Raw genomic sequence first — 25,406 nt, 5'->3', positions numbered from 1 at the left:
GGAGAAGACCGCTGGGAAACTTGTTTGTTAGATGAGAAATATGAAATGGCATACCATTTTAAAACAATATATTTTTACATATATTAAATGCTTCAGGTTGAAAAACAAAGAACAAAAGTAGCAGATACAAAACCGTTAGACTATATCTTTACAAATGCTGGTAGGACTATTTCAGATGAAGAAATTTCATCCCGAGCATACAGGTTTGACTATCCAATTCGTTGGCTTCAAAGTCCTTCAGATGCAAAGGCAATAGGATTTAGAAGAGTTTTGTTTTCAAATAGAACTAACGCATTTATGTTCGCAGTATATTTTCATGAGCAGTATAAAGGTTCTGATGGTCTAATAGACAAATTTGACGAAATGAGAATCTTTACAGTTCGTTCAGACGAAAGTCTTGAGAAAACTCTAAATGACTTTCAAACTCAAATGAACAAATATTATTGGGAATTTCAAAAAAAATACGACTCTTTACTAAATGGAACATACTATCTGAAACTAGAATATGACAAGATGAACTCCACCGTTTCATTTCAAAAGATTGAAATTAACCCTCCAAGAGATACAGAGTTTTTATTTTGGGAAGTAGACAAACGTTCTTGGGCACAATTTCTTCGGTTACTAAACCAGAACGAACCATTACCACCAGATGGTCCATTTAAATTTATACTTCCACCAGCAGATTTGATGGTTTATAGAAACATGTTTGACCCTCAAAATGTTATGTGTCATGCAAGTTTCAGTTCAAGCAACAATAGTTTTCTATGTATTGGTAAGGACTTTTATGACTTTGCTTCTAAATTCTACGAACCACCTAGTAACAGTTTCTCTGACTTTCAAGTTTGGTTCACAACAAATGGTGTGCAACATATTATTCCATTGTACTATGACTTTTATCTCGAATTGTCTTTCATATATAACTACGGAAAAGTGCTGAAAAAGTATTGAATGTGAAGATATTAGAAAATAACATTTTTTCTAACATCGTAGAAAACTCATGAAAACAATTTATTTTTGACACTTTCACAAAAAACATAAAAAAAGTGAGTTAAAATGAGATGTTTACTGAACTGGTTGGATGCCGCCTTCTGAGGTTATGTAGAACGGCTGACCCGAGAAGTGGAATAGTGCTCTGAGAATTTGTATAATTCGTGGAATTGGACTCTCTCTGTTTGGAAGTTGTATCCATGGGCGCTTTGCAAAGAACTTGAGAAGAGCTTCTTTCTTCATCTCCTTTATGTCGTCTACAGGAGTGTTTTCTGGTATTTGAATTGGAATTCCGGTTTCAATTTCGATTTTCAGCGCACCTCTTCCAGACAACCAGAAGCCGAGGGACTTGTTGGCTTTGTCCTTGCCCAAGTACTGCTTAACAACTTCATTTATCTCTATAAGGTAAATTGCCTCATCTAATGGCTCGATGTTGTCCATTGTTCTGTTTCAGAACTAGTCTTGTACTTTTTCAGAACAATACTTGTACTGTTTCAGAACAATACTTGTACTTTTTCAGAACAATACTTGAACTTTTTCAGAACAAGACTTGAACTTTTTCAGAACAAATTTCCCGTAAAAGCTCTCAATTTGTGAGAAAAATTTTCTGTTTCAGAACAATACTTGTACTTTTTCAGAACAATACTTGTACTTTTTCAGAACAAGACTTGCACTGCTTCAGAACAATATTTGTACTGTTTCAAGACAATGTCCGACGTACCACCAACCGAGTCCATTCCCAAACCAGAGGAACCTAAAGAACCACAACAGTCTCCTCAGCAACCTCAGTTCCAGCAAGTACCTCCGAATTACTACCAATTTCCACCTCAAGGTTACTACCCACCACAAGGCTTCCCGAACTACCCTCCTCAGCCTATGCCTTACTGCCCCAACCCTTGGATGTTTATGCAAAACCCTGCCCCACAATTCCAATCTCAGTCCAAGAGAGACCAAGACTTCGAAGAAGGTCTGAACCGCTTACGCAAAGAGTATGCTACAGCTCCAATTGAGAGAAAGTTGTTCCCGGACCAAAAAATATAATTTAGGTGAAGAGGTGAGATTTCACCTCTTTTTTCACCTGTTTTTTCACCCTCTTGAATTTTCATGAATTTTATATATTAATGTTTTCGTTAAGCCACTTTGTGCCGTCAGTCAGTCAGTCAGTCAGTTTAGGAAAGACTTTAGAAAGTTGTTGGAAAATAAGTCCTGGGAAGAGTATTATAAGGCATTTTGTGAAGAATATAGCAACCGCCGGAATTCAGACGGTTGCTTTTTATACAAAATTCATGCAGGAAATTCTTGAGTTTTGGTTGAAAGAATACGGTGGAGCCAAAAGTGGCTCGACCTCAAAACAAGCATTTTATGAGCTTACAAAGGGTGTTATGAATGAATTCAAATGTATTTACATACATCCTGACCTCGTTCATTTTGTTGCTGAATTCAGCAAAAATATAATTTAGGTGAAGAGGTGAGATTTCACCTCTTTTTTCACCTGTTTTTTCACCCTCTTGAATTTTCATGAATTTCCTTAAGATAGAAAAAATAAAGTTAGTTTTATTTTTATTTATTTTTTTATTTTGTATGTAAGATATGATTTCAACAATCGGCACAACAACAATTCAAACAACAGCACCAAACTCGTTAGTCATGAATCCAACATCTATGTTAGTAGAAATGAAAAGCTTCATTCCTTCTTCATATACTTTCGAAACAGAAATCCAGAAGATAAAGCAGGAACTTTTAACAAGTAATTTAGACTGTAGTGCGAAAGATGAAACAAATGAACAGTATCTTTATGAAATGGAGGACCTCATCGACCATTTGCCTAAACTACCTGAAATCCAACAACAAAAGCTCACTATTCCTGAATTCGACGAAATTGAAGTCAAAGCAACTGACTCAGTAGAAATAAAGAAGTTCATACGAAAGGTAAATTATGAATTCCTTGGTTTTCATTGCAACCATAAAGTTATGGACAAAGATTGCGACATGGTATATAAGAACATCTCTGACATATATAAATCTGGGGAGTTTAAGACATACGACAACTTTGTTTCATTAGCTGCAAAATGTGTATGGCAGATAAGAGATAAAGATAGAAGAGGTAAGGTATGGCATGAACAGATAAAACCAACTGCTTCAGATTTAAAGAAAACCATTGACGCCTTGGTTGTTTTAGCAGGTAAGGTTTCAGAATATAACGCAAAAATGAACCCGCAATGTTCTAAATGTAAAGCGGCAATGAGGAGATATAACTACTCCGTCAAAGAGATAGAACGTATGAGAAACGACTATGCAGACTTAAAGAAAGAAGCAGAGAAGCCGGTAGAAAATAAAATGGACATGCTGTCATTTCTGAACAAAAACTATCCAACTGCTGATGATTTCCTTTTATCTGACGTCAAGAAGAAGTATAAAGAAACTTTCGGTATTGTTAAAACATTCGATGTACTAAAAGAAGAAATAGAAGCTACAAAACTGTTTAGAGTCTCAAATATACATCGTACAATTCATGTAAAACGCTTATAAAATAACTGGGGTGAAAAATTAGGTGAGAAAACGGGTGAGATCTCACCTCTTCACCTAAAATATATTTTTGCTGAATTCAGCAACAAAATTCTGAGTAAAATGGCATATGGCATGTGTCAAACCGTTGAGTTTTCACAAAATTTAAAAAATAACGTTTACCATGTGAAACGTTTATAAAATAACTGGGGTAGAAAAGAGGTGAAAAAAGAGGTGAAATCTCACCTCTTCACCTAAAATATATTTTTATTGAAAAATGACCAAATTTCATGAATTTCCTTAAGGATACCCTTACATTGCGTAGTTAGAAAGAGAATATGATATTGTCATGATTGCTAAAGTTTTAGGCTCCAGAAATGAATATACATCAAACTGAAACAATTGATAAATTGAATGAACTTTTGAGAGGTTCTCAAATAAAAAAAATTATCTAATTTTTTACAATATTACTATTATTTTATCCACATATGTATATATAGTAATTTGAGAAAACTTTTAGGAAAAAATAAGTTTAATAAAAATCTGAATTTTACTTGTTGTGGGATTGTTATTAATTGACACTCCAGACGTATTACTAATAGTTATGCGTATGCAATTAAAGTATTTCTGATGGACAAAATGTGAGATTTATATCAGATAATTCATTTCTACTATTAAGTTATTCATTTATGAGTTTGCACTTATTCGCACTAAATAAATAACTATTAAAAATTGTTTTAATTAATTGACACCATATAATAGAGTGAATTTTGTTTGATCAAACAACAATAGATGATAGATATAAAGCCAAGAAACTTGCTATTAATATGCTCTACTTGCTATTTCAATGTAAGTATGATATTTTCTAAATGTTTCGTTCAGATAACTTAGATATATTAGTCAGAATTTGAAATTTTAATAGCACATATATTAAAAATAATTATTATTCATAAAAGATTAATGAAATAGTAAAAAAAAATCAATCAAATTATAAAAATACAACATTTAGAAGAATTCTTATTATCCTTCAAAAAGTCAGTATTTCTGCTGTAATTTTCTACAACATTGTAGTTATTGCACTTTGTCTATGGATTTGTATATATGTTATATATAAATTATATATCTAAACTGCCCATAAGTGCAATTTTTATATAAATTGTTTATTTCTTTAACAATTTCATATGAATTATGCTTTTTTAAGCGTATCAAAGCTGTGTTCTTAATGTGCATGGATATATCAAAAAAATGTCGAAAAAAAATGTGAATTCACAAATTCACTGAATTTTCACCGTTTTTTGAATTTTGCTACAGCACTAATATTAAATAATACTAAAATCTTCTGTCTTTGTAAAAGAATAAATTCTGACAAAAAGTGCTCGTTTAAATTTAATGATCATCTGTATGACTAAGTGTTAAAAAGTGTTTATGACCAAAAAAGGGTTACATGCTTAGTCTATTTTTCTGACAGGATACTCTAGATTTACATGATCTCTATTTCATATCTCCGTTTTTAGATTCTTCGACAGATTTTATGATAGAAAACCAAGATTAACAAATTTCCGGCATGTTAATGAAGAAATCTGCAGCTACCCTCAATATTATTTCAATAATCAGTATCGTTTCTCTTACAATTTATTTTTTTCTCAATAATTTAACAAGAAATAACAATACACACTTGGTTTTACGTATAAAAGCTAAGTGTCGAACTTAATCAACTTTACTTACTTAGCAAATGAATATTTTTGTGGTTGCGAGTTCTGAATGCTGAAGTTTTAGATTTCTCTATAAATGATATCATTGCACTTATAATGTTGTTCCAGCCTATCGCATAAATCATAGAAAATCCAAAAAAAAAATAATATAAAGAAAATTCATGTCATGAAGTTCAAAAAATACCGTGTAACATTTAAAATTTGTTGCATAATACATTTTAGCTATTATTGATTTTTTTTAATTTTCGAGAAATTGAATGGTAAGTCCGATAGAGAAATTTTTAAAAATCCTAGTCCCTCATAGAAGTAATTTCCCTCGTCTCCCATACTTCCAAATGTATGCATATGACATAAACTTTTATGCATTACACAAATGGCCAATAATATCTATAGAGTAAAAAATTAGAAATTTAATTTTTTTATATGATAGTTATATTTCAGATTTGCGAGCGTAACTTTTTTCTCCATGGCATACTTGTTTTAAGAGCAAATGATCAAAATCGTCCTTCAATTATTGAAGGAGCTGATATCTTTTGAAAATTGAATTGAAAGGGTATTCAATTTTCAAATTTCCTCTCAATTTTGGAAACATATCAACTCTATGAATTAACAATTATGTGCCTTCACAGTTTATCAGTCATATAAGGTGCTTATAAAGAAAAAAGTTACGCTCGCAAAATATGTTTTTATATAGATTTCACATAAAATAATTATGTAATTTCTAAAAAAAATATTTTTGTTCTTGAATATTAAAGTGTATTGTAGTTTAAAAAGTTTTAAATATGTTGCTAAAATTTCAGGTATATAGCTCATGTCTAGCATGACTTCTTTGTATGCGCAAAAAATCTGACACGTAAGGGTATCCTTAAGATAGAAAAAATAAAGTTAGTTTTATTTTTATTTATTTTTTTATTTTGTATGTAAAGACAGATATGTCAACAACAGAGAACACAACAACAGTTATAGTCCATGAAGCTATAAATGAAGAATATGAGTGGGTTCAGTTTAACAAACAACTCCGTCTCATTCGTTCGGTCAAAGACGATATGTACCAAATGCAAAGTATTTTGACAGCATGTTATGCTCCAGATACTAAGCTTCCTAAAGACTGGTTTAGGAACCAAAGCACACAAGAACTTTTGAGCGAAGCACAGCGAGACATACTTTTTTCTGAAAACAGTGAAGAACAGCGAGTAGGTAAAAAACCCCAGTCGCCAAAACTCTATGAAAATCGTGAAAAATTGCCAAACGGTTTGAGAGGATATTATGTACATAGACTTCTTGTAAATGCTGTTGCAATGTGGGCTTCGCCTCGTTATGCTTGGTATATTTACAGACTTCTTGACGAAATTCATAGACAAGAACGTGAAGAGATGGAAAACAAGCTTGAAGCAAAAGACAAAAGCATTCAGAAAAGAATACCACGTTCGGTACCAAAAGGAAAGGAAAAGAACTATAAGTATATGATTTATACTGAAGAGATGGAAAATGAAGAAGATAAAGATATGGTTATGTTGCATTTAGTCAGAAGAAACAACAAAAGCTTTTACGACCTTGCTAAGATTTACAAATCTGACAGAAATTGGTTCTATCGCGAAAACTTACCGATTTCAATGACCCCAAATGAAGATGTGAAACAAATAGTTCAAGATACGTTACCTCAAACACACTATGATATGAAAGGTTGTACAATACTTACCTTCAAAGAAGACTTACCGCTACTGAAAGAAAAAATAACAGAGTATTTTGACAACTTCAAACAAGTAGGGTAGATGAACCATTTATTTTTCAAGCTTGACTTTTTACAATTTGAACTTTGTTTGCGTAGATATGAATTCTGAAAGAAGTATGAGGGTCTTGTATGACTTTGTACTTCTCCCATAGTTCATGTCTGTCAAACTTACCTGCCATGGACTCTTTAATAAGTTCCATGAAATCGTCTTCGGACAATCCGGGGAAAAGTATAATGTCAGTAAGTATTCTTTTAACATCCTTACTTAAACTCTTGGCTGTCTGTACACATATTACGACTGAGATGTTAAAGTGTCTGAGCTTCTTAAGAATTCGACACATATCTTGTTCTCTATTCTTTAACAAAGGATGAGAGGCGAAATCATCTAAGATAAGAAGACATCTATGAGGGTAAGTCTTCCAATCGTAAGATTGCAATTTCTTCGAAATGTATTCTATCTCTTTCTGTTTGTTTCTGAAGTGTTTCTTCTCTAATATTCTCTGCTTTTCCTCATTTGGGTCTTTAAACTTAGAATTTATATACTCATTTATAGCATTGTACTTCAAAACTCTTCTTTGGTACTTCTTTATCCAATCTAACAACTCAGTATCCTTTATACATACTAACTTAGACTTCTTTATAATATCTTTGAACGAATTGACGGTTTGGTCAAATTGACCAGAAGTCGAACAAATGACTACTAACTCATAGAATGGGTTCTTCTCATCTAGTTCTTGTTGTTGTGCAGCCATTTTAAGATAAGTGAAAGTCTTACCCGACCCAGGTGGTGCAATTAGACCTGTTATACCATTCTGAGCAAATAAGAACTTGTCATGTATAGGCTTTATCTGAGCATTTTCTAACTTCCTCTTGTTCTTGTTTAAAACATTCTCAAATTTCTTGTCAATGTCAGCAAACTTTTTTTCTAACATATTTTTAGAAAAATTAAAATTTTTATCTTTTAGAAAATGTCTAGCGATTTCGCTATCTATATTCGAGACAAGCTTTTTGACAGCAAAACATCTGTCGACCATAAAATCTTACATAGTGTAAACAAGAAGGGTGAATTTGTTCTAAAGTTCTGTTTCTGGGAATATGACAAGAACCATAAAACATTACAAAGAGCAGTCTTAAAATTTGTCAATGACAGACTTGTTGACAGAGATGACGCCGATTGGAAAGATGAAGTCCAACAAAAGTTCTTAGAATGCAAAGAAGACACATGCGCTGTTCTTGAAGATGAAATAGAAAACAGAATTAGATGAGCTATTAAAGGACAAAGAACTTTTACATAAATATGGTTCTGAGAAATTTGACATATCTCCACCAGAAAAGAAGAAGAGAGAAAAGAAAGAAAAGAAAGTAGAAGAAGAGAAGAAAGAACCTGAACCAGTTCCAGGAGAAAAAGAAATTTGACATGTAAAATAAAATTTTATTTTTAGAACATTTCTGGTCAATGTCAATGTTCTCTTCCTCTTTAGGAGTAAACACTGGCTTAGACTCTAAAATCTTTTTACCCAACTTACCTTGAACTTCAACTATCTTAGACTCATAATATTCATAGTCGTCTGCTTTCTTTGGTTCATAAGGTATAACAAGTTTGTATGCTTTACCTTCTTCGAGTTTTGAGAACTTTCTGTCAAAATTTTTCTTTGACTGTCAACATACCGTCAATGTATAAGTCTTCAAAAGTTGCACCACTTTTTCTAACAACAGCAAACTTAACTGGTGCAATGTTCCAAATTTTGTCAAATGTAGACTTTTCAAAATTGTAGAAGTAAACATTCAAATATGCGAATGGAGCTAACTTATCTTTGACTTCTGTCATGTACTTATTTACTGAGATAAATTTCGTCATCTTTTCTATCGGATAAAAAAATATTTTTTTAAAATTTACTCAGAAAAAATTTTCTTTGTATATACACCATTCTGAACATCTAAAAGACTTTTGACATTTGCCAAGAATGTTCGTTTAGAAGCTGCCATATAACCATACTCTTGACAATATTGTTTATACGAATCGTACAATGACCTTTCATCTAATGACACAAAGTCAGTTTCATCTATGAACAGTTCATATACACTCTTGTTTGCTTCTAACAATGTTTGTCTCTCTTCGGTATGTGGAATTTGTCTTGGATTGAACTTAGAAATATCTAATGTCATGAAATATGAGAACAAGTGGTTGTAAAAGTCAGATGTCAAAGTTTCTGCTAAGTCGTCAAAATATTCTGTATCTTGCATATGAGAATCTGACGTTCTGACAACTACATATCTTCTGTCAGAACTTTCTAACTTCATCGGAACAACATTGTTTGAAACCATAATGAAGTTTGCAACATTTTCACAAACTCTTTGGTCTTTATACTTTCTTTCAACAACTCCAACTTTGTCTGTTATAAGACTCTTCAAAGCATCTGAGTTCAAAACTTTTGTTGTATCTATACTTTGAAGTTCATTGCAAACTATAAGTTTCATATTCTCAATTGAAGAGTTAAATTTACCGCAGATGTTTTCTAAGTTTGTCATATTCGGATTCGAATAACCTTCTAACAGTTTGCACAAAATATCTGTAAAGAAAGTATTCTTACCAGTTCCTTGTTTTCCAATTATAATGATAGCAGTTTCATTTTTAGCACTTGGATGTTGTAAGATGTTTGCAAACCAACATAAGATATACTCATAAACCTTTTCGTTTCCATTGCATATAATTTCTTTGACATGGTCTAACCAAGCTTCTATAATACTGTGTTTCCATTCTACTTGTTCGTATTTATATCCAGTGAAGATAGAATAGAAGTTGGAGAAGGTGTATAGAACTTTATACCTCGAACTGAAAAATCTTCTAACTTTGACAATAAGATATCCCAAGCATCTAACATCTTCATTCCAACTTGTACAACTTTTATTTTCTTAAGTTTCTGTCTACATTCTTGTTCAGACACTATTGTTGCTCTTGGTTTGTTAAAGACAACATCCCATTCTTTCATGACATAACATTCTGGGGCAGAGTCAACATAAATGACTAAACGTTTCAAATCTCGACTGCTTTGTTATAGTCTCTAAATGGACACATATTTCTGAATGCTTGGAAGTCATAAAATCTGAAACATCTATTCTGTACATTTTTATAAAAAATAAAAAAAATATTATTTTTTTATTCTTGACTTTGTTGTTCCATTTGTTGCATTTGTTGTTCTTGAGCTATTTGTTGTTGAAGTTGTTCTTGTAATACAATACTTTCACCAGTTGCATCTTCCAATTCGAAACTTTCTGCCGTCATTGACAAATACATAGGACATAAAAGTTTTACAGGAACAAAGTTTGCGTCAACTAATGTCAACGTTATACTTGCCAAAGTGTTTGAGTTCACTAAGGTTGAAAATTCTGCATTCGAATGAACAATAGGCAAACCAGCAAGAGAAAGTATTGTTTATATGCATAAGTATCTTTTGGTCATAATAGTTTCTGTCGACATTCGAATAAACTTTGAACCTAAGTTTGAAACAATATATAAGATTGGTGTGCTTAATGTCAATGGAAATAGACATTCCTTGTATGACACCTTTTCCTGTTATAGGAAACTGTTGGTAGTAAAAACCAGATATAAGTTTTTGTATTATAGCTCATATCATTAATAGTAAACTCAGTCGGACATCCAAACATAATGAAACCTGCTCTAGTTGCAGCACATGTTACACCCGTACTTAAAGTATTAAATAAGTCAACAAAACCTGTTGGTGGTATATCTGAGTAAGTATCTTCAAAGGAGTATTTTTTACCATTCACAACAATAAAGTCTTCTGGTGTCAAAAGAGCAAAACAGGCTTAGTCGTCATTGTGTTTATGGTTAGTTTACAATATCGTCCTTGAGGACTTTGTAAGTTTGTTGTTATAGAATTATATGACTCAGGGTTTTTAGTCGTAATAGTATAAACCATTATGTCTTCTGCCATTTACTTAGCAAATAATTTTAATGAAATGTTGTGGTCGTCAAATATTTTTATAACGTCTGGGAAACTATATTTTAAGTTCAACGTTTTCACCTCCTTTCATAACGTATATCTTGTCAATGGCATTATATGAAACACCACAGCAACTAATGTCGGGTTCTATTTCTTTGATGTTTATATCGTCTGCCTCTGTCAAAAGTTTCAATAGTTCTTTCAAAACTTCATGAGGTGCAATGACATATGAGTTCACTTTACAGGGTTGTGTTCGACTAAGTTTAACATTATACTTAAAGCTTGACAAATCTTCTCCTGAGTTTGAAGTTTGTCTTTCAGTTGTTGGTAGTCGTTTCGAATATTGCAACAGAACTTAAGTCTCTGCTAACTTCAGGATATGTTGGTTCTTTTACAGGAACAATTGTTATACCATCTTCGTCTTCGTATGGTTTCCCCAATTCAAACATCTCTGTCTTTGACATTGACAACAACACTTTGACTGTTTGTTTGAGTTGGTGAATTTAACTTCACATCTGCCACCGCCATTAAACCTTTTGAAACACTTACGCTTCTATTTTCGGAAATGACATTTTACTTAGAATAAAAAGAGGACGTATTCGGATATCTTATTGAATTGAAGCAGAACAAAGTTTATACTCACAAACAATACAAATACATTGACAGAATAGTTCTTTACAACAAACAATGGAAAATGTTATAGAATAGCAGTCTTTGCTGAACCTAAATATTTTCATAAAGCAAAGAAAGTTGGTATAACTGAAATGGTGAAAGTTCTTGAAGCAGACAAAATATAACTTCAAAACTGACCGATATTACTAAAGGAAAGTTTATAATACAATATTATGTCAAAACTGGCGTACTGTCAATATTTGACGGAGAGAAGTCAGTTCAAGAACAACTTACTGACCTGCTGCCAAAATCTGCTCGATGGAAGCTGTCGTTATGCCAATCTGAGGAGCCCCAGCAGGTTTCATCGAACGAATCTTCAAAAGAGCATCTTCCGTGAAAAGTGCTATTGGTTTTGTAAACTTTTTGCTCTCAATTCATCTGGACCGTCTCTGTCACCAGTATATTGTATTTGAACTGTACCAACAGTTGAAATACCACCCATAAAGTCTTCTGAGTCAGCAAATGGAATGCCAAGCCAAAAGTTTGAACGGTCTCCATTTGTATATTGAGTTTTTTGACCTCCTGTATGAGTCCATACTTTCACATATGGCATAATAGAACTTTGCATTTCAGGGTTAATGGTTGTTGTGAAGTTGTTGTTAAAGTTCATAGCATCTAATGTCAAGTTGTATGACCTCATATCCTCAACTGTAGAATATTCTTCTCTTGGATAATATTTGCCATCTATATTTATATGATATTTAATACCAGGGTTGTAGAAACAAGAATAGTCATTTATAGTTCGTCTGAACAGTACAACATAGTATCTGCATGTTTCATTGCAGTTGTTAAAGCAATATCTGTTCTTGCACCTGGGTCAGCACTTTGGTTTCCAACTTCACCTGCAAAGTCTTTGACAGATATTTGGTGTATAGGGAACATAAGTGGAACTGCAATATATTTGGCAGCTAAAGCATTTGAAATATCTGGGTCCAACATATAAACGGCAAGTCTGCTTTCTATTCTCTTGCATTCAAACTGTTCGCATGTGAACTTAACTGGGTCCCAAGCATCTCCAGCAGCATTGAAATAATAGTTTACTTCAGTGTTGAGGTTTGAGAAACCAAAGTCTAAGTCAACTTTGTCTTTGCAAAATTCGGCGAATGACGTTTTATTTGTTCCCTTTACGTCTGTAAGAGTGAATGGGTCTTGTGTTGGTGCAATGACTAAGTTATTTTTGCTTGGAGTAAGTTCGATAGAAATTTTTCCTGCCCAGTTTGGCAAGTATCTTAAAAACCTGAAGATGAGGAAGGATGACAAAGGAACTCTAAGTTTCAGTTTTACTTTGGTTACTGCTGCTGCAGTTTGTCCAGAAAGGTTAACATAAACTCCTGGAACGTAGTTAGTATACATATCATGGGTACGGAGTCACTGCGCGCCTCCTTACCCATGATATGTGAATTTGACACTTTACAAAACCGTTAACGTATATTTTACAACACAAACGACAACAATAACTTAACCTTAAATATTTACAAAGCCGCCAACCACTTCACCTCACTAATGTAAAAAATAAACGTTCTCACTTACAAAAGTATTGCAACTCCTCCCATTGCTGTGCTTCACATAACAGCTCATAATCTTCTGACTCACTTTCTTCTTCATATAGGTCAAAATCACTGTCAAAATAAATGTATGTAAGTTTTGACAAAGCTAATGAAACACGCTTACCGTTTGTATCGTATGCTTGTATAAACTTTCCATTATGTTTGTTGTCATAAACGCTCAAACTAACTTTACCCTTTCTCCCTCGTATCTGATAGAATGTATTTTCACGAGGAACGAAGAACAAGTTCTTGAACTCATGACCGTTGTAGTTTGTTATCTCAATAGTTTTCGTCATTTATATAAAAATAAAATAAAAAATAAAATAAAAAAATAAACTTAAAAATTAATGATATCACCACCCTCACACGTATGAAAACATAGCACAAAAATAAATTTAGGTGAAGTGGTGAGATCTCACCTCTTTTTTCACCTGTTTTTTCACCCTGTTGAATTCATTGCTTTATAACTCTCTTCCTTGGTTTCTTTTTAGTTGCTTTCTTAACATCTGTCTCCAACTTGACTGTCTTTCTTCTTCGGCCGTAATGATACCAGTTACTTCCACCAGTCAATGGGTCAAATGGTCTTTCGTAAGGGTTTCCATACATTCCATAGGGACCATACGGAAGAACTACTGGTGGAGAAGAAACATTTTCTTTAGTTCCATCGACTCTATTTAAATGCATTGTTTCACCTTTCATCTGGTCATTAAAGTCTTTTGCGTGTTTTGCAAACTCATCGTCCTTTCCTAAAGCATTTTCTGACTCAGTCGCAACCAAATTGGATGCTTTATTTATGAGCCCTATTTTATTTAATCTTAACTTCTTTGCAACCCAGCCTCCAATCTTCCCTTTATTTGCATCTAATGTCTTCGAAACCCTTCCTCCACTCATTTTATTTACTGCGTCATAAGCTCCAAGTGCTTTTGCTCCAAATGCTAATGCTTTTGTTCCCATTGCGCCTAAAGCTGCCCAAGCTACCATTTACACCATATTAAAATCATCTCTCTTCAATATTATCTCATAAAAGTTCTCGTTACTGGAGAAAGTCAATGAAACATAAGCGTTCTCACGGGCTTCGCCCTCACCGCTTTGCGGTCTATCTAACTTCTTTCTTATATCATCTATACGCTTCAAAATGTCTGAACAATTGCTAACATCTTCTACAACAGTTATTTCATCATGAATGACCTTCAAGAACAAGCTCATTTAATATGCTATTAAAATCATTTCAATAATGAGTCCATCCTTTCCATCTTTAGGTAGCACAACATCTTTCATTGAAGAAGGTTCGACAAGTCTTATGTTAAACTTACTGACAAAGTTTGTTATACTATAATGCTTCGGCGGCGAATACATATAGTTTGAAAGACATAATATAGATTCTTCAGCAAATTCACTTATACTGGATTTTATAACAATGTTTCACGAGACCAAATACCACCAATTGACAATCTTGTAAGCAATCCTGCTGAACCTTCACTGTAAACGTCGATGGTAACATTCCACGAAGGTCATCTATTGACATCGTTGAGTCACTGAATTTAAATATTTTCTTAAAGCAATCGTCATTATCTAACCATGCAATAGCTTTGAAGTTTTCATTCGAATATACATCTGCTTCATTAAATGTAAAACCTGACTTCTTTGCAGAGATGACTTTAAAATCTATTGAGTTTGTTTCAAAATTATATGCTATGGTAACTTCTGAAGGTAATGGATGTCCTTCCGCAGTCAGTTGTTCTCTCACTACCGTTTGAAGCTTTGTATTAAAAACTTTCATGTCATCTCCTGTATCTAAGTTCACATACACAGCAACAGGAAAACTATCTTGCTTCTTTGTTTCATCATTATACCTCAAAACATTAAAGTTCTTCAATAATATTGTTCTTCCTGCTGGAATACTTCGAACCTGTCTGATTTCAATAGCTTTCTCACCTCCTACATACTCTACCCAGTGTCTTGGATATTCATAAGTATACTGACTTTCTTGAATTTTGGTTGGTTTCATCATAACATGTTCATAGTATATCTTTATACTCTTGTCAGTTAGACTCGGTGCTATGTTCTGAATATTTCTGACTTGCATTTTTAATGGAGATAAAATGAAGCATTTAATACATGACGTAGATGAAGACATGAATGAAACTACAGACAAACTTAACTCTTCTCTTATTCTTCCTTTCAGTAAGGACTATGAGTTCTGTTCAAATGGTGTTTATTTCTATTGTGGAAAGATGGGTTCAGGTAAGACATTTAATCATTCGTCATATACTCATAACAGAGCGTTTAGGAAATGACTCTTATATGACCAAATCATTATATCAGCAACTTCAGACTCTATGGACTCAACAGCGAAAACATTTATGTCAAAAGTTCAAGCCTCTGTCGTTAAAGTTCCAGACAGTGAACTCATTGAATTTCTTCAACGTTACATTCGACGTAAGAGGAAATATTATGCCATCGTTGAATTTATACAGTCAGGAATGCAAAAGACTTCTGAGGAGATGGAAAGAATTATTGACAAACACCACTTACGTCAGTACTCAGGAGTTTACGATATGAAACGACTTACAAACTACATTCTATCAAAACTTTCAAAATACCCTTCAAAAAATATCCAAACACTTTTAGTTTGTGACGACTTCGCCGGAAAAGGTTTAGTTCAAAGCCAGACTCACCATTAGCTAACATCATTACTAAAGTCAGACATTACCATTTAACTGTAGCAATACTTATGCAAACATGGAGGTTTTTAGCTTTAAACATAAAACGTCTCATAACTGACTTCGTTATCTTTCAAGGTTTCTCACGTTATGATATTGAACTCATTTGGAAACAGTCAGGTATAACATTACCTTTTGAAGAAATTTGGGAAGCATATAAGTCTCTCATCTCTCCTCGTTCATACCTTGAGATTCATATCATGACTAATACCATTAAAGTCAAAAATATTCCATGGGAACGACCAACATTGTTTTAAAGTTTAACCTTCAATTGACTGATGGTAAACAAATTCCATGCATCTCTGTCGCCATTTCTGTTAATATTTTTGCTGTCATTCATATCATCCACTTCCCCATCCGTTAGCTTTTGAGGATATGCGTTAGAATAGCTGTTCTTAAATGAAGGCTTTTCACCTTTGAGAGCATAAACTCTATAACTTTCTGCATACTTTATGTTTGAACCTCCTGAGCCATCATTGACATAAATTTTTATAGGCTTCCACCCTTTGTTCATGTTCCTGCTTCTTCCCTTAGCTCTTTTGTTCAGTAGTTCTACATCTTTATACACAGCACCTGTCTCAGTGAATTCAACAATATTTTCATTCGTTAGCTTTACATTCAAACCCTTGTCGAGTATATTGTTCATTTCATACATATAAAAGGTTTTTATTCTATATGAAATGAGAAGCAAATCCATCTTAGCTGGTGCCGTTAATGTTCCAATTGAACCAACATCAAATGTTGACTCACGAACGACAAACAATATTGTCATAAAGAACTATAGTTCAGAGTGTTTGAAAGAACCAGAACCAGAGCTGAAATCCGTGAATTTAAACACAGCTTCAAACGCTAACGCTACATCAGATGTTAAGTTAGAGTATCCACCACTGGACCAAATTCTTTCAAGAGAAGCCAACGACAACCCTTACACAAATGTTCAAACAAATCCTTCAGATAACGTAGACCATTACCTTCTTCAGTTATACCAAACAATTTTACTCAAAGACGATAAGAAGCTTTTGGTAAATCTTATAAGCAAGAACCAAATAATTCTAACAAAGGAGGACCTTGAAAATGTTATATCACGAATAACAGGGAAACAATGTGTCATTGACTATCTCGACCCTGAAATCGAATGCTGTGGTCAAACGCCACTATTCATGAAAATAGGTAACATCCGCATCATTGAAACACCAGGAACTACAGGAGTTGAGTTTAAGTATAAATATTCGAACGAGTATACAAAACTTTCAACAGAATATAAACTTTGTTTGAAATATGTTTTAGTAAATTAAAGCAGTCAGGAGGGCTCTTTGAGCCCATCTTGGCGCTTTGCGCCGTCAGTCAAAAAAAATTTCAAGTTAGCAATTTGTAATATCTATCCAAAACTTCTTCAACAGTATCGAACTCATCTTCATAATGCAAACCTAATCTTATTGACTTGGTGCAGTTTTCACTAACACAATATTTTTCTGTTCTCTTGACTGACATAACTAATTCATTTGTTTCATCAAACAGCAACAACCAAAGTTCATGACCTAATACATAACATTCATACTTTATATTTTTAGCTCTGAGTTCTCTTGTAAGCTGTTGCATTTAATATTTTCTAAAAAGTCAACTTCAACAGTCATTCGCACTGGTGCCTTCAGTTCTACAGGCTCTCCTTGAAAGTCAACAAGTCTGAATTGCATGTCTTTCAAATTATGAGGACTAATGCGAACCCATTTACCTAAATGAGTTGCTATGACAGGAACGTTTGGAATGAACATTGAATTGACTGCATAACAGAAGGATTTATATTCTACTGAACCTTTACTATTAACTCCTGAAATGCCTGTGACATTAGCTATTTTAGACTCAATGTATAAACAATTACCATAACATACGTATGGAACAGATTTCATCTCAATCGTTTTGTCAACACTTTTCAAAGGAAATGTCATATGGTATGCACCCAAAAGAAGTTGTACTCTATGACTCATTCGTGTATCTTAAACTCCTTCGCATAACTGAACTTCAAAACTCCTGCAATAAGTTTAACATTCATTAAGTTTTCTTCGTTATCCTTGTTTATTGTAGTATTTATGAGAGCATTTAACACTCCAGCTAATGTTTCCATCTTATATTCTACATTATTGTGAAATCTTATTTCGTGCTTCTTTCCATCTATTTCAATCTCCATGAAATCTGTTTCATCTGTTATAACGAATGAAGCGATAGTATTGAAGTCAACCATTCTGAATGCAAGCGCCTCATTCTGTAGACCTAAGTTTGTTTGTAGCTTTACTGTCCCGTATTCGTTTGGGTCTGTACTTTGCAAATAGAACAACATTTTATTCTCATTAAAATATGAGTATAGCTGCATATGCGTATGAAGCTGACAGAGCTAAACGTTTATATTTTGGTCAATACTCTCTCACACTTACTGACAAATATATTGTTATCACTGATGGAAATACTGAGAAATACATAACATGGAAGGACTATGAAAAGTTTGACCCTATTTTAACTCCATGTACTATGCCGTTTATAAAGGACGGTGAAATTATTGAAAAAGATAATACAACCGTATATAGGTCTGTTTATGAAGCATTAGAATATATGTTGAATCATAACCCAAAAAGATTTGACCCAAGCACTACACCATGTGCAATGCCTTTTATTAAGGACGGTGAAATCGTAAGAGTTCCGGATTCAACGGTTTACACAGCTGTTCAAAACAGTTTACAAAACATTTTAGCGAATATCTTTAATTCAGAAACTACAGAAATAAAATTACCGTATATAACAGATGCTAAAGAAATTAAATCAAAAACGACAACATTATTTACGTCACTTAATGATTTAATGACTTATATCATTAATATTCCTGCACCAACTACAGCATTTGATCCAAACTCGACGGTTTGCAGTGTACCTTTCATAAATGACAGTTCATTAATTACTTTAAGGGATTCGACAGTAAATGAATCATTAAAGGCGTCATTAATGAAAATCATTGATTTTAACTCATTCACGAATACATATAATTCATTCATTAATGTTTCATATGCTTCTAAAGAAGGTGAGCCAAAAACTATCGATAAAGCGGTGTATGAAATAAAAGCATCAACGACGAAATTGAATTCGTTAACTTTTGACGGTGATAGTTTCGTTAATGACATAACATCGGGGAAAACAATTTTAACGAAAGAATACTTAAAATCTCATGTTAGTGAGTTCGTTGAAATTGAAAAAGAAGGTGGAATTAAGTTCGATCCACTGAATTTCATTTTCAGCTTAGCGAATGCGGGTGTTAGTTTCGCTGAATGGACAACTATACAGAGTGAAATAAATGCAATATGGACGTTTTTGGGGTCAAAAGCGGGAATGGGTGAGCTTGTAAATGCTGCAAGAACATTAGGTGAAACAGGAAATTTTGTAGATGGTTTTAAAAGACTTGTTTCAAATGTTTTAACAAACACAAAGAAATTATTTAGATATACCGTACATAACGGACGGATTTTCGAACAGATAGCAACAAACCCTCCGGTTATGGCTGCGTTGATGATGGTTAGAGATATAAAACCACGTAACGACGGGAACGAAGAACATGAACAACAGGATACTGGTCGGGTTATTCGAGACATTAAAAACGTGTATCCTGAAGTTATTGATTTATTTAGAGGAGTTAATGATTCAATTTCAAAACATTCTATAACCCTCGATGAAGAGAATAAATTAACAGATTATATATTCGTCATTATTGCAGAATTAATGAAGAGAATAAATGAAAAAGGAATTGGTGATATCATTAATGTCAGCGATGTAATGATGAAAAGAAATTTTGACTCATTATTTACAAAACCGAAAACAGAATATAGTCTTTATGACGTAATTACCGAATTAATGAAAAAGATTAATGATAATAAGAGTTCTGGCGGAAGAGTTGAATTAGAAGTGAATGATGTTAATGAGAAATTAGCCGAAAAAGCAGACAAAAATGAGCTTTTAGCTCTGAGTGATAAAGTCAAGAACCACGTTCATTATATAACTTCAGACGAACAGATTATAACGGACTACCATGGATATTTAACACGAAGTGATGAAGCGAAGACAAAAAATGTTAATGAAAGAAGATATAAATACATTCGTGCTAAAGGTTATGACATAAGCTGTACTGTACAGTATGATGTAGCTAAAGCACCAGAAGCATTTGGTTATACCGGTGAAATTTATGCCTCTACTTTCAATGTTAACGGTGTATTAGTTGAACCAAGATTTACTTTGAGAGTTAAGTCAAAAATAACGTTTGAAGATGCTATTAAAAGTAAAGCTGACAAAGTTGAACTCGAAGCAATGAACAAAGTTTTGAAATCTCATAAACACAACATCTCCGATATAAATGAACTTCAAGCTACATTAGACAGTAAAGCTGACAAGAACCATACAAACGAATCCTTCACTACTGTTAGAGCAGACGACATAATATTGAACTATACCCTTGGTTCAAGTGCACCTTTAGAGAATCCAAGTACAAGCGTAAAAGATACACTAAACAATTTAGATAACAGTTGCAGGAATATCGAAGATCATGCCAGAAACTTTGAAGCATATGAACTACCAGCAATGTTAGATAAGAAAGCCGACAAAACTTATGTAGATGAAAATTATGCAAAGAAGTCGGAAGTAAATGCTGCGCTTAATGGAAAAGCCGACAAGAACCATACACATGAAGAATTTCAAACAATCAAGATTAAAGAAATTAAAGCATGCATCGAAATAGTAACAAAAACAGGAAGAAACGGTGCAACTGTACAAGAACAAAGAATTTATCCTCCTACTTTTCCTAATGGTTTAATAACAAACAATATAAATATTGAAGATGGCAATAAAGTTATAAACGTTAAACATGAACTTCAAACAATGAAGGCTCAGATTCTTCAAACATTATATCCTGTTGGTTCTATTTATACGTCAATGAACTCAACAAATCCAGCAACAGTTCTGGGTTTTGGTACGTGGAGCAGATTGTAGACAAATTCTTATACTGTGCTAACTCTTCAAAGCAAACAGGAGGCTCAAAGAAAATTAAAGAAGCAAACTTACCTGCGCACACTCATACAGGAACTACAAACACAACAGGTAATCATTCACATTCAATAACAAAAAGAGGTTATACAAATCTTGCAGCAGGTTCGGATAGACAGGGAATGCATAGATATGATATTTCAAGCGACCCAGTAGATTCAAGCGCAGGTATTTTCTGTGGAACCACAGGAAATCATTCACACACTTTCACAACAAATCCAACAGGCTCGGGTGAAGATTATATGCCACCATTTGTGACTGTATTAGCGTGGTACCGCGTTCAATGAACGCGCTTGAGCCTAGAATAAAATCTTTAACTTTACATAAATGAGCTTGAAAGAAGTATTCGAACAACATCCATGGAGGTCATTTAAGAAGTTCAATGAAGCTGCAAAGAGTTGGGGATTTACTAACAGAGCTGAAGTGAAAAGGTTCTTTGACAAAAATGTTGTACATCAAACAAAAATAAACCCTTACGACTACTTTTTACCAATTTACTCCAACACTCCTGACGCATACCAATTTGACACTCTCATTCAAAGCAGAAAAGGAGGACATAAACCATTCCTCATCTTCATTAATGTTAACACTCGTAAAGCATATGCATATCCAATGAAAAATAAAGGAACTCGTGAAGTGTTAAGAGTTTTACAAAAGTTTGTAGCAGAACATAACCCAAGTACTTTAACATCAGACCAAGACAGTGCATACCTCAGCAATGAAATCACAGAATTTCTCATTAAGCATAACATAACTCACTACACTACTGAAGACCATAACCATAACATACTCGGCATCATAAACCGCTTCATAAGAACGCTCAGAGATTTAAACAAGAGCGAGACTTTACCGAAGAAACAATGAAACATTTTCTCGAAGTATATAATTCCTCAACACATTCTACAACAGGACATACACCAAATTCAATGACACAACAACAAGAAGAAAAGTATATACAAAAGAAACGAAGCCAAACACAAAATATCAGAAATTCAACACAATTTACCCTCATTCCTGGTACAAAAGTTCGTGTAGTTCTTGACGACAAACCGTTGACAAAGAAACGTTTAAGGTTAAGTAGAAACTATTATATCGTAGACTCTACGCAAGGTAATGGATATCTTATAAAAGCTGCTGACGACTCTATTGCGTTTTACCCTCGACATAAATTAGTCGAAAGTAGTAATGGCAAACTTGCTGAAACCATTGACGAAGCAAAGCGAGGAGTGGTTATTGAAATACTTGGCTACAACATAAACGATGACACTTATAAAGTAAGATATGAAGGAGGCGTTGAAGATGTTATACCATCTAAGAACTTGAGAGAGTCAAAGCAACACATCTGGGACCATTAGAGCGGGAGTACTGGAAAGACAAAAATAAGCCAGAAAGAATAAGAAAATTCTTCTAAACTTTTTCATTAGATGTAAATCAGACATGAATGAGAACAGTCATGATATCATTAATGGTACCATTTATTTTTGTCATAAATTTACACCAAAAATAATGTTGAGGTGAAGAGGTGAGATCTCACCCGTTTTTTCACCTCTTTTTTCACCCTCATGAATTTTCATGAATTTCCTTAAGATAGAAAAATAAAGTTAGTTTTATTTTTATTTATTTTTTTATTTTGTATGTAAAGATATGATTTCAACAATCGGCACAACAGCAATTCAAGCCGCGAACGGCAGGACTCTGTCCGCAACAGCACCAAACTCGTTAGTTATGAATCCTACGTCAATGTTAGTAGAAATGAAAAACTTCATTCCTTCTTCATATACTTTCGAAACAAAAATCCAGAAGATAAAGCAAGAACTGTTAACAAGTAATTTAGACTGTACCGCACAGGATGAAGAAAATGAAGAATATCTTTATGACATGCAGGACCTCATCGACCATTTACCTAAACTACCTGAAATTCAGCAACAAAAACTAACCATTCCCGAATTTGACGAAATTGAAGTCAAAGCAACTGACTCAGTAGAAATAAAGAAGTTCATACGAAAGGTAAACTATGAGTTTCTAGGATATCATTGCAACCATAAAGTTATGGACAAAGATTGCGACATGGTTTATAAAAATATTTCTGACCTTTACAAATCCGAAGAATTTAAGACATACGACAACTTTGTTTCATTAATTGCAGAATGTGTATGGCAGATAAGAGATAAAGATAGAAGAGGTAAAGTATGGAATGAACAGATAAAACCAGCAGCTTTTGAGTTAAAGAAAACCATTGACGCCTTAGTTGTTCTAGCTGGTTTTATTTCAATGTATAACGCAAAAACGATGCCGCAATGTTCAAAATGTAAAGCAGCAATAAGAAAATATAACTACTCAGTCAAAGAGATAGAAAGAATGCGAAACGACTATGCAGACTTAAAGAAAGAAGCAGAAAAGCCAGCAGAAGATAAAATGGATATGTTGACATTTCTTAATAAAAACTATTCAACAGCAGAAGATTTCCTTCTGTCTGACGTCAAGAAGAAGTATAAAGAAACTTTCGGTATCGTTAAAACATTCGATGTACTAAAAGAAGAAATAGAAGCTACGAAACTGTTTAGGATTTCAAATATACATCGTACAATTCATGTGAAACGCTTGTGAAAAAACAGGTGAGAAAACAGGTGAGAAAACGGGTGAGATCTCACCTCTTCACCTAAACATTATTTTTGCTGAAAAATGACCAAATTTCATGAATTTTCATAAAAGATAAAAATAAAGTTAGTTTTATTTTTATTTATTTTTTTATCTTGTATGTAAAGACAGTAATGACAAACATTGAGTTTGAAACAGTTAGAAAGATTGACAATGACACCAAAGTGGTTAGAATAGGTGATTTAAACGTAAGATACTCAAAGAAATACAACAAATATTCTTTGTCAGACATTATAACACCTTCTGGAAAGAAAACAAAGGACTGGGTTAGAATTGCTTCTACTCAGAAAATTTTGACAAGAAATCCTGAGCTCATGATATCAGTAGCATTTCATGGAACAAGAGCATATCTTATAGACAAAAGTCTTATACCAATAGTTTTGTTATGGTTAGACCCAGTTGTTGGATATAACTTCATAACATATGGTTCATTCGATACGGAACGTTGCAGTGAAGGCTTACTTTACATCGTTCAGAAACCGAAGGACTTCAACACAAAAAGATATAAGATAGGAAGGACATATAATATAACTCAAAGATATGACAGTACAGTCAATAGAGTCAAGGTTGTGTTCGTTAATGATATGAGAGCTGCTGAAACAGAACTGCTTGAAGTTTTTGAGAAAATGTATGGTGCTCCCACGAAAGGTAAAGAAACGTTTGAAGTAGATGAGATAGATAAAGCTATAAAATTATTTGACGAAGTTGCTGAAAAATACATGTAAAGCGTTTATTTTTGGTCTTTTGTGAAAGTCAGAAAATAAAGTTAGTTTTATTTTTATTTATTTTTTTATCTTGTATGTAAAGACAGTAATGTCAACATCAGAGAACACAACAACTGCTATCGTTCATGAAGCCATAAATGAAGAATACGAATACATACAGTATAACAAACAATTGAGACTCATTCGTTCAGTCAAAGATGACATGTACCAAATGCAAAGTATAATGAATGCTCTTCGTTCTACAAAGCAAGCATATCATTGGTTTGAAAACCAACAGACAAAAGAACTTTTAGAAGAATTTTCTCATATGATTGCTTCCCTCGGAAAACCGAGAGAAGAGATTCCGTACGAAAATCGCAAGAATTTGGCTCCTGGTTTGAAAGGTTATTATGTTCATAGACTTTTAGTAAACGCTGTAGCAATGTGGGCTTCACCTCGTTATGCTTGTTATATTTTCATGATGTTAGATGAACTATATAAAGCAGAACGCGGAGAGATGGAAAAGAAACTTCAAGCAAAAGATGAAGTCATTGAATCCAAAGACAAAAGCATACAGAAAAGAATACCGCGTTCAGTACCAAAAGGAAAGGAAAAGAGTTATAGGTATATGATATATACTGAAGAATTGGAGAAAGAAGAAGATAAAGATATGGTTATGTTGCATTTAGTCAGAAGAAACAACAAGAGCTTTTATGACTTAGCTAAAATATATAAATCTGACAGAAACTGGTTCTATCGTGAAAACTTACCGATTTCAATGACACCGAATGAGCAAATAAAGGAAATTGTCAAAAATACTCTTCCTCAAACACACTATGACATCAAAGGTTGCACAATACTTACATTCAAAGAAGACTTAACATTACTGAAGGAAAAAATAACAGAATATTTCGATAACTTCAAAGAGGAAGAATGAAGTCACGGCAACATTAACGAAGAAGTCACGACAACATTAACGAAAAGAGAATGAGGTGAAAAAAGAGGTGAAAAAACGGGTGAGATCTCACCTCTTCACCTAAAATATATTTTTGTGCTATATTTACACTCATTTACGAAGAAGTCATGAATCCTACGTCAATTATGTTCGACACTGATAACATTAACGAT

General features: G+C 33.4%; 7 protein-coding genes and 10 pseudogenes across 17 annotated transcripts, besides 2 other annotated features; 9 read left to right on the top strand and 8 right to left on the bottom strand.

Moving 5' to 3' along the window:
* Positions 1 to 9,977: part of a mobile genetic element that runs on past the window's edge.
* TVAGG3_1056070 (uncharacterized protein) lies at positions 1,063 to 1,428 on the bottom strand (the record flags this gene model as incomplete). Its single annotated transcript, XM_051255875.1, has 1 exon — positions 1,063 to 1,428. One exon carries the CDS (start codon positions 1,426 to 1,428, stop codon positions 1,063 to 1,065), a length of 366 nt encoding a protein of 121 aa, XP_051081449.1.
* Positions 1,696 to 2,028, top strand: TVAGG3_1056060 (uncharacterized protein; the record flags this gene model as incomplete). The annotated part of the gene is made up of 1 exon (XM_051255874.1): positions 1,696 to 2,028. The coding sequence occupies one exon, from the start codon at positions 1,696 to 1,698 to the stop codon at positions 2,026 to 2,028; it is 333 nt and encodes a 110-aa protein (XP_051081448.1).
* Positions 2,578 to 3,516, top strand: TVAGG3_1056050 (organellar and viral DNA polymerase type B; the record flags this gene model as incomplete). The annotated part of the gene is made up of 1 exon (XM_051255873.1): positions 2,578 to 3,516. One exon carries the CDS (start codon positions 2,578 to 2,580, stop codon positions 3,514 to 3,516), a length of 939 nt encoding a protein of 312 aa, XP_051081447.1.
* Positions 6,993 to 7,868, bottom strand: TVAGG3_1056040 (protein of unknown function, DUF4106 family; the record flags this gene model as incomplete). The annotated part of the gene is made up of 1 exon (XM_001310339.2): positions 6,993 to 7,868. The coding sequence occupies one exon, from the start codon at positions 7,866 to 7,868 to the stop codon at positions 6,993 to 6,995; it is 876 nt and encodes a 291-aa protein (XP_001310340.2).
* On the bottom strand, positions 8,375 to 8,764 carry TVAGG3_1056030 (annotated as a pseudogene). The gene has a single exon. A coding segment is annotated over exon 1 (390 nt).
* Positions 9,978 to 12,913: 2,936 nt separating the features above from the next.
* Positions 12,914 to 25,406: part of a mobile genetic element that runs on past the window's edge.
* Positions 13,096 to 13,416, bottom strand: TVAGG3_1056010 (uncharacterized protein; the record flags this gene model as incomplete). The annotated part of the gene is made up of 1 exon (XM_051255872.1): positions 13,096 to 13,416. One exon carries the CDS (start codon positions 13,414 to 13,416, stop codon positions 13,096 to 13,098), a length of 321 nt encoding a protein of 106 aa, XP_051081446.1.
* On the bottom strand, positions 13,664 to 14,101 carry TVAGG3_1056000 (annotated as a pseudogene). Its single transcript has one exon. A coding segment is annotated over exon 1 (438 nt).
* Positions 14,816 to 15,206, bottom strand: TVAGG3_1055990 (annotated as a pseudogene). Its single transcript has one exon. A coding segment is annotated over exon 1 (391 nt).
* Positions 16,100 to 16,498, bottom strand: TVAGG3_1055980 (annotated as a pseudogene). Its single transcript has one exon. A coding segment is annotated over exon 1 (399 nt).
* On the top strand, positions 16,524 to 17,138 carry TVAGG3_1055970 (uncharacterized protein; the record flags this gene model as incomplete). The annotated part of the gene is made up of 1 exon (XM_051255871.1): positions 16,524 to 17,138. One exon carries the CDS (start codon positions 16,524 to 16,526, stop codon positions 17,136 to 17,138), a length of 615 nt encoding a protein of 204 aa, XP_051081445.1.
* TVAGG3_1055960 (uncharacterized protein) lies at positions 17,403 to 17,828 on the bottom strand (the record flags this gene model as incomplete). Its single annotated transcript, XM_051255870.1, has 1 exon — positions 17,403 to 17,828. The coding sequence occupies one exon, from the start codon at positions 17,826 to 17,828 to the stop codon at positions 17,403 to 17,405; it is 426 nt and encodes a 141-aa protein (XP_051081444.1).
* On the top strand, positions 18,448 to 19,394 carry TVAGG3_1055950 (annotated as a pseudogene). Its single transcript has one exon. A coding segment is annotated over exon 1 (947 nt).
* On the top strand, positions 19,603 to 21,000 carry TVAGG3_1055940 (annotated as a pseudogene). Its single transcript has one exon. A coding segment is annotated over exon 1 (1,398 nt).
* On the top strand, positions 21,777 to 22,327 carry TVAGG3_1055930 (annotated as a pseudogene). Its single transcript has one exon. A coding segment is annotated over exon 1 (551 nt).
* On the top strand, positions 22,561 to 23,422 carry TVAGG3_1055920 (annotated as a pseudogene). Its single transcript has one exon. A coding segment is annotated over exon 1 (862 nt).
* Positions 23,754 to 24,299, top strand: TVAGG3_1055910 (annotated as a pseudogene). The gene has a single exon. A coding segment is annotated over exon 1 (546 nt).
* On the top strand, positions 24,388 to 24,940 carry TVAGG3_1055900 (annotated as a pseudogene). Its single transcript has one exon. A coding segment is annotated over exon 1 (553 nt).

This window comes from Trichomonas vaginalis, chromosome I (assembly GCF_026262505.1).
Source record: "Trichomonas vaginalis G3 chromosome I, whole genome shotgun sequence".
Classification (NCBI taxonomy): domain Eukaryota; phylum Parabasalia; order Trichomonadida; family Trichomonadidae; genus Trichomonas; species Trichomonas vaginalis.
Note: the sequence above shows the minus strand (reverse complement) of the source record. Positions and strands in the feature narration are given on the sequence as shown.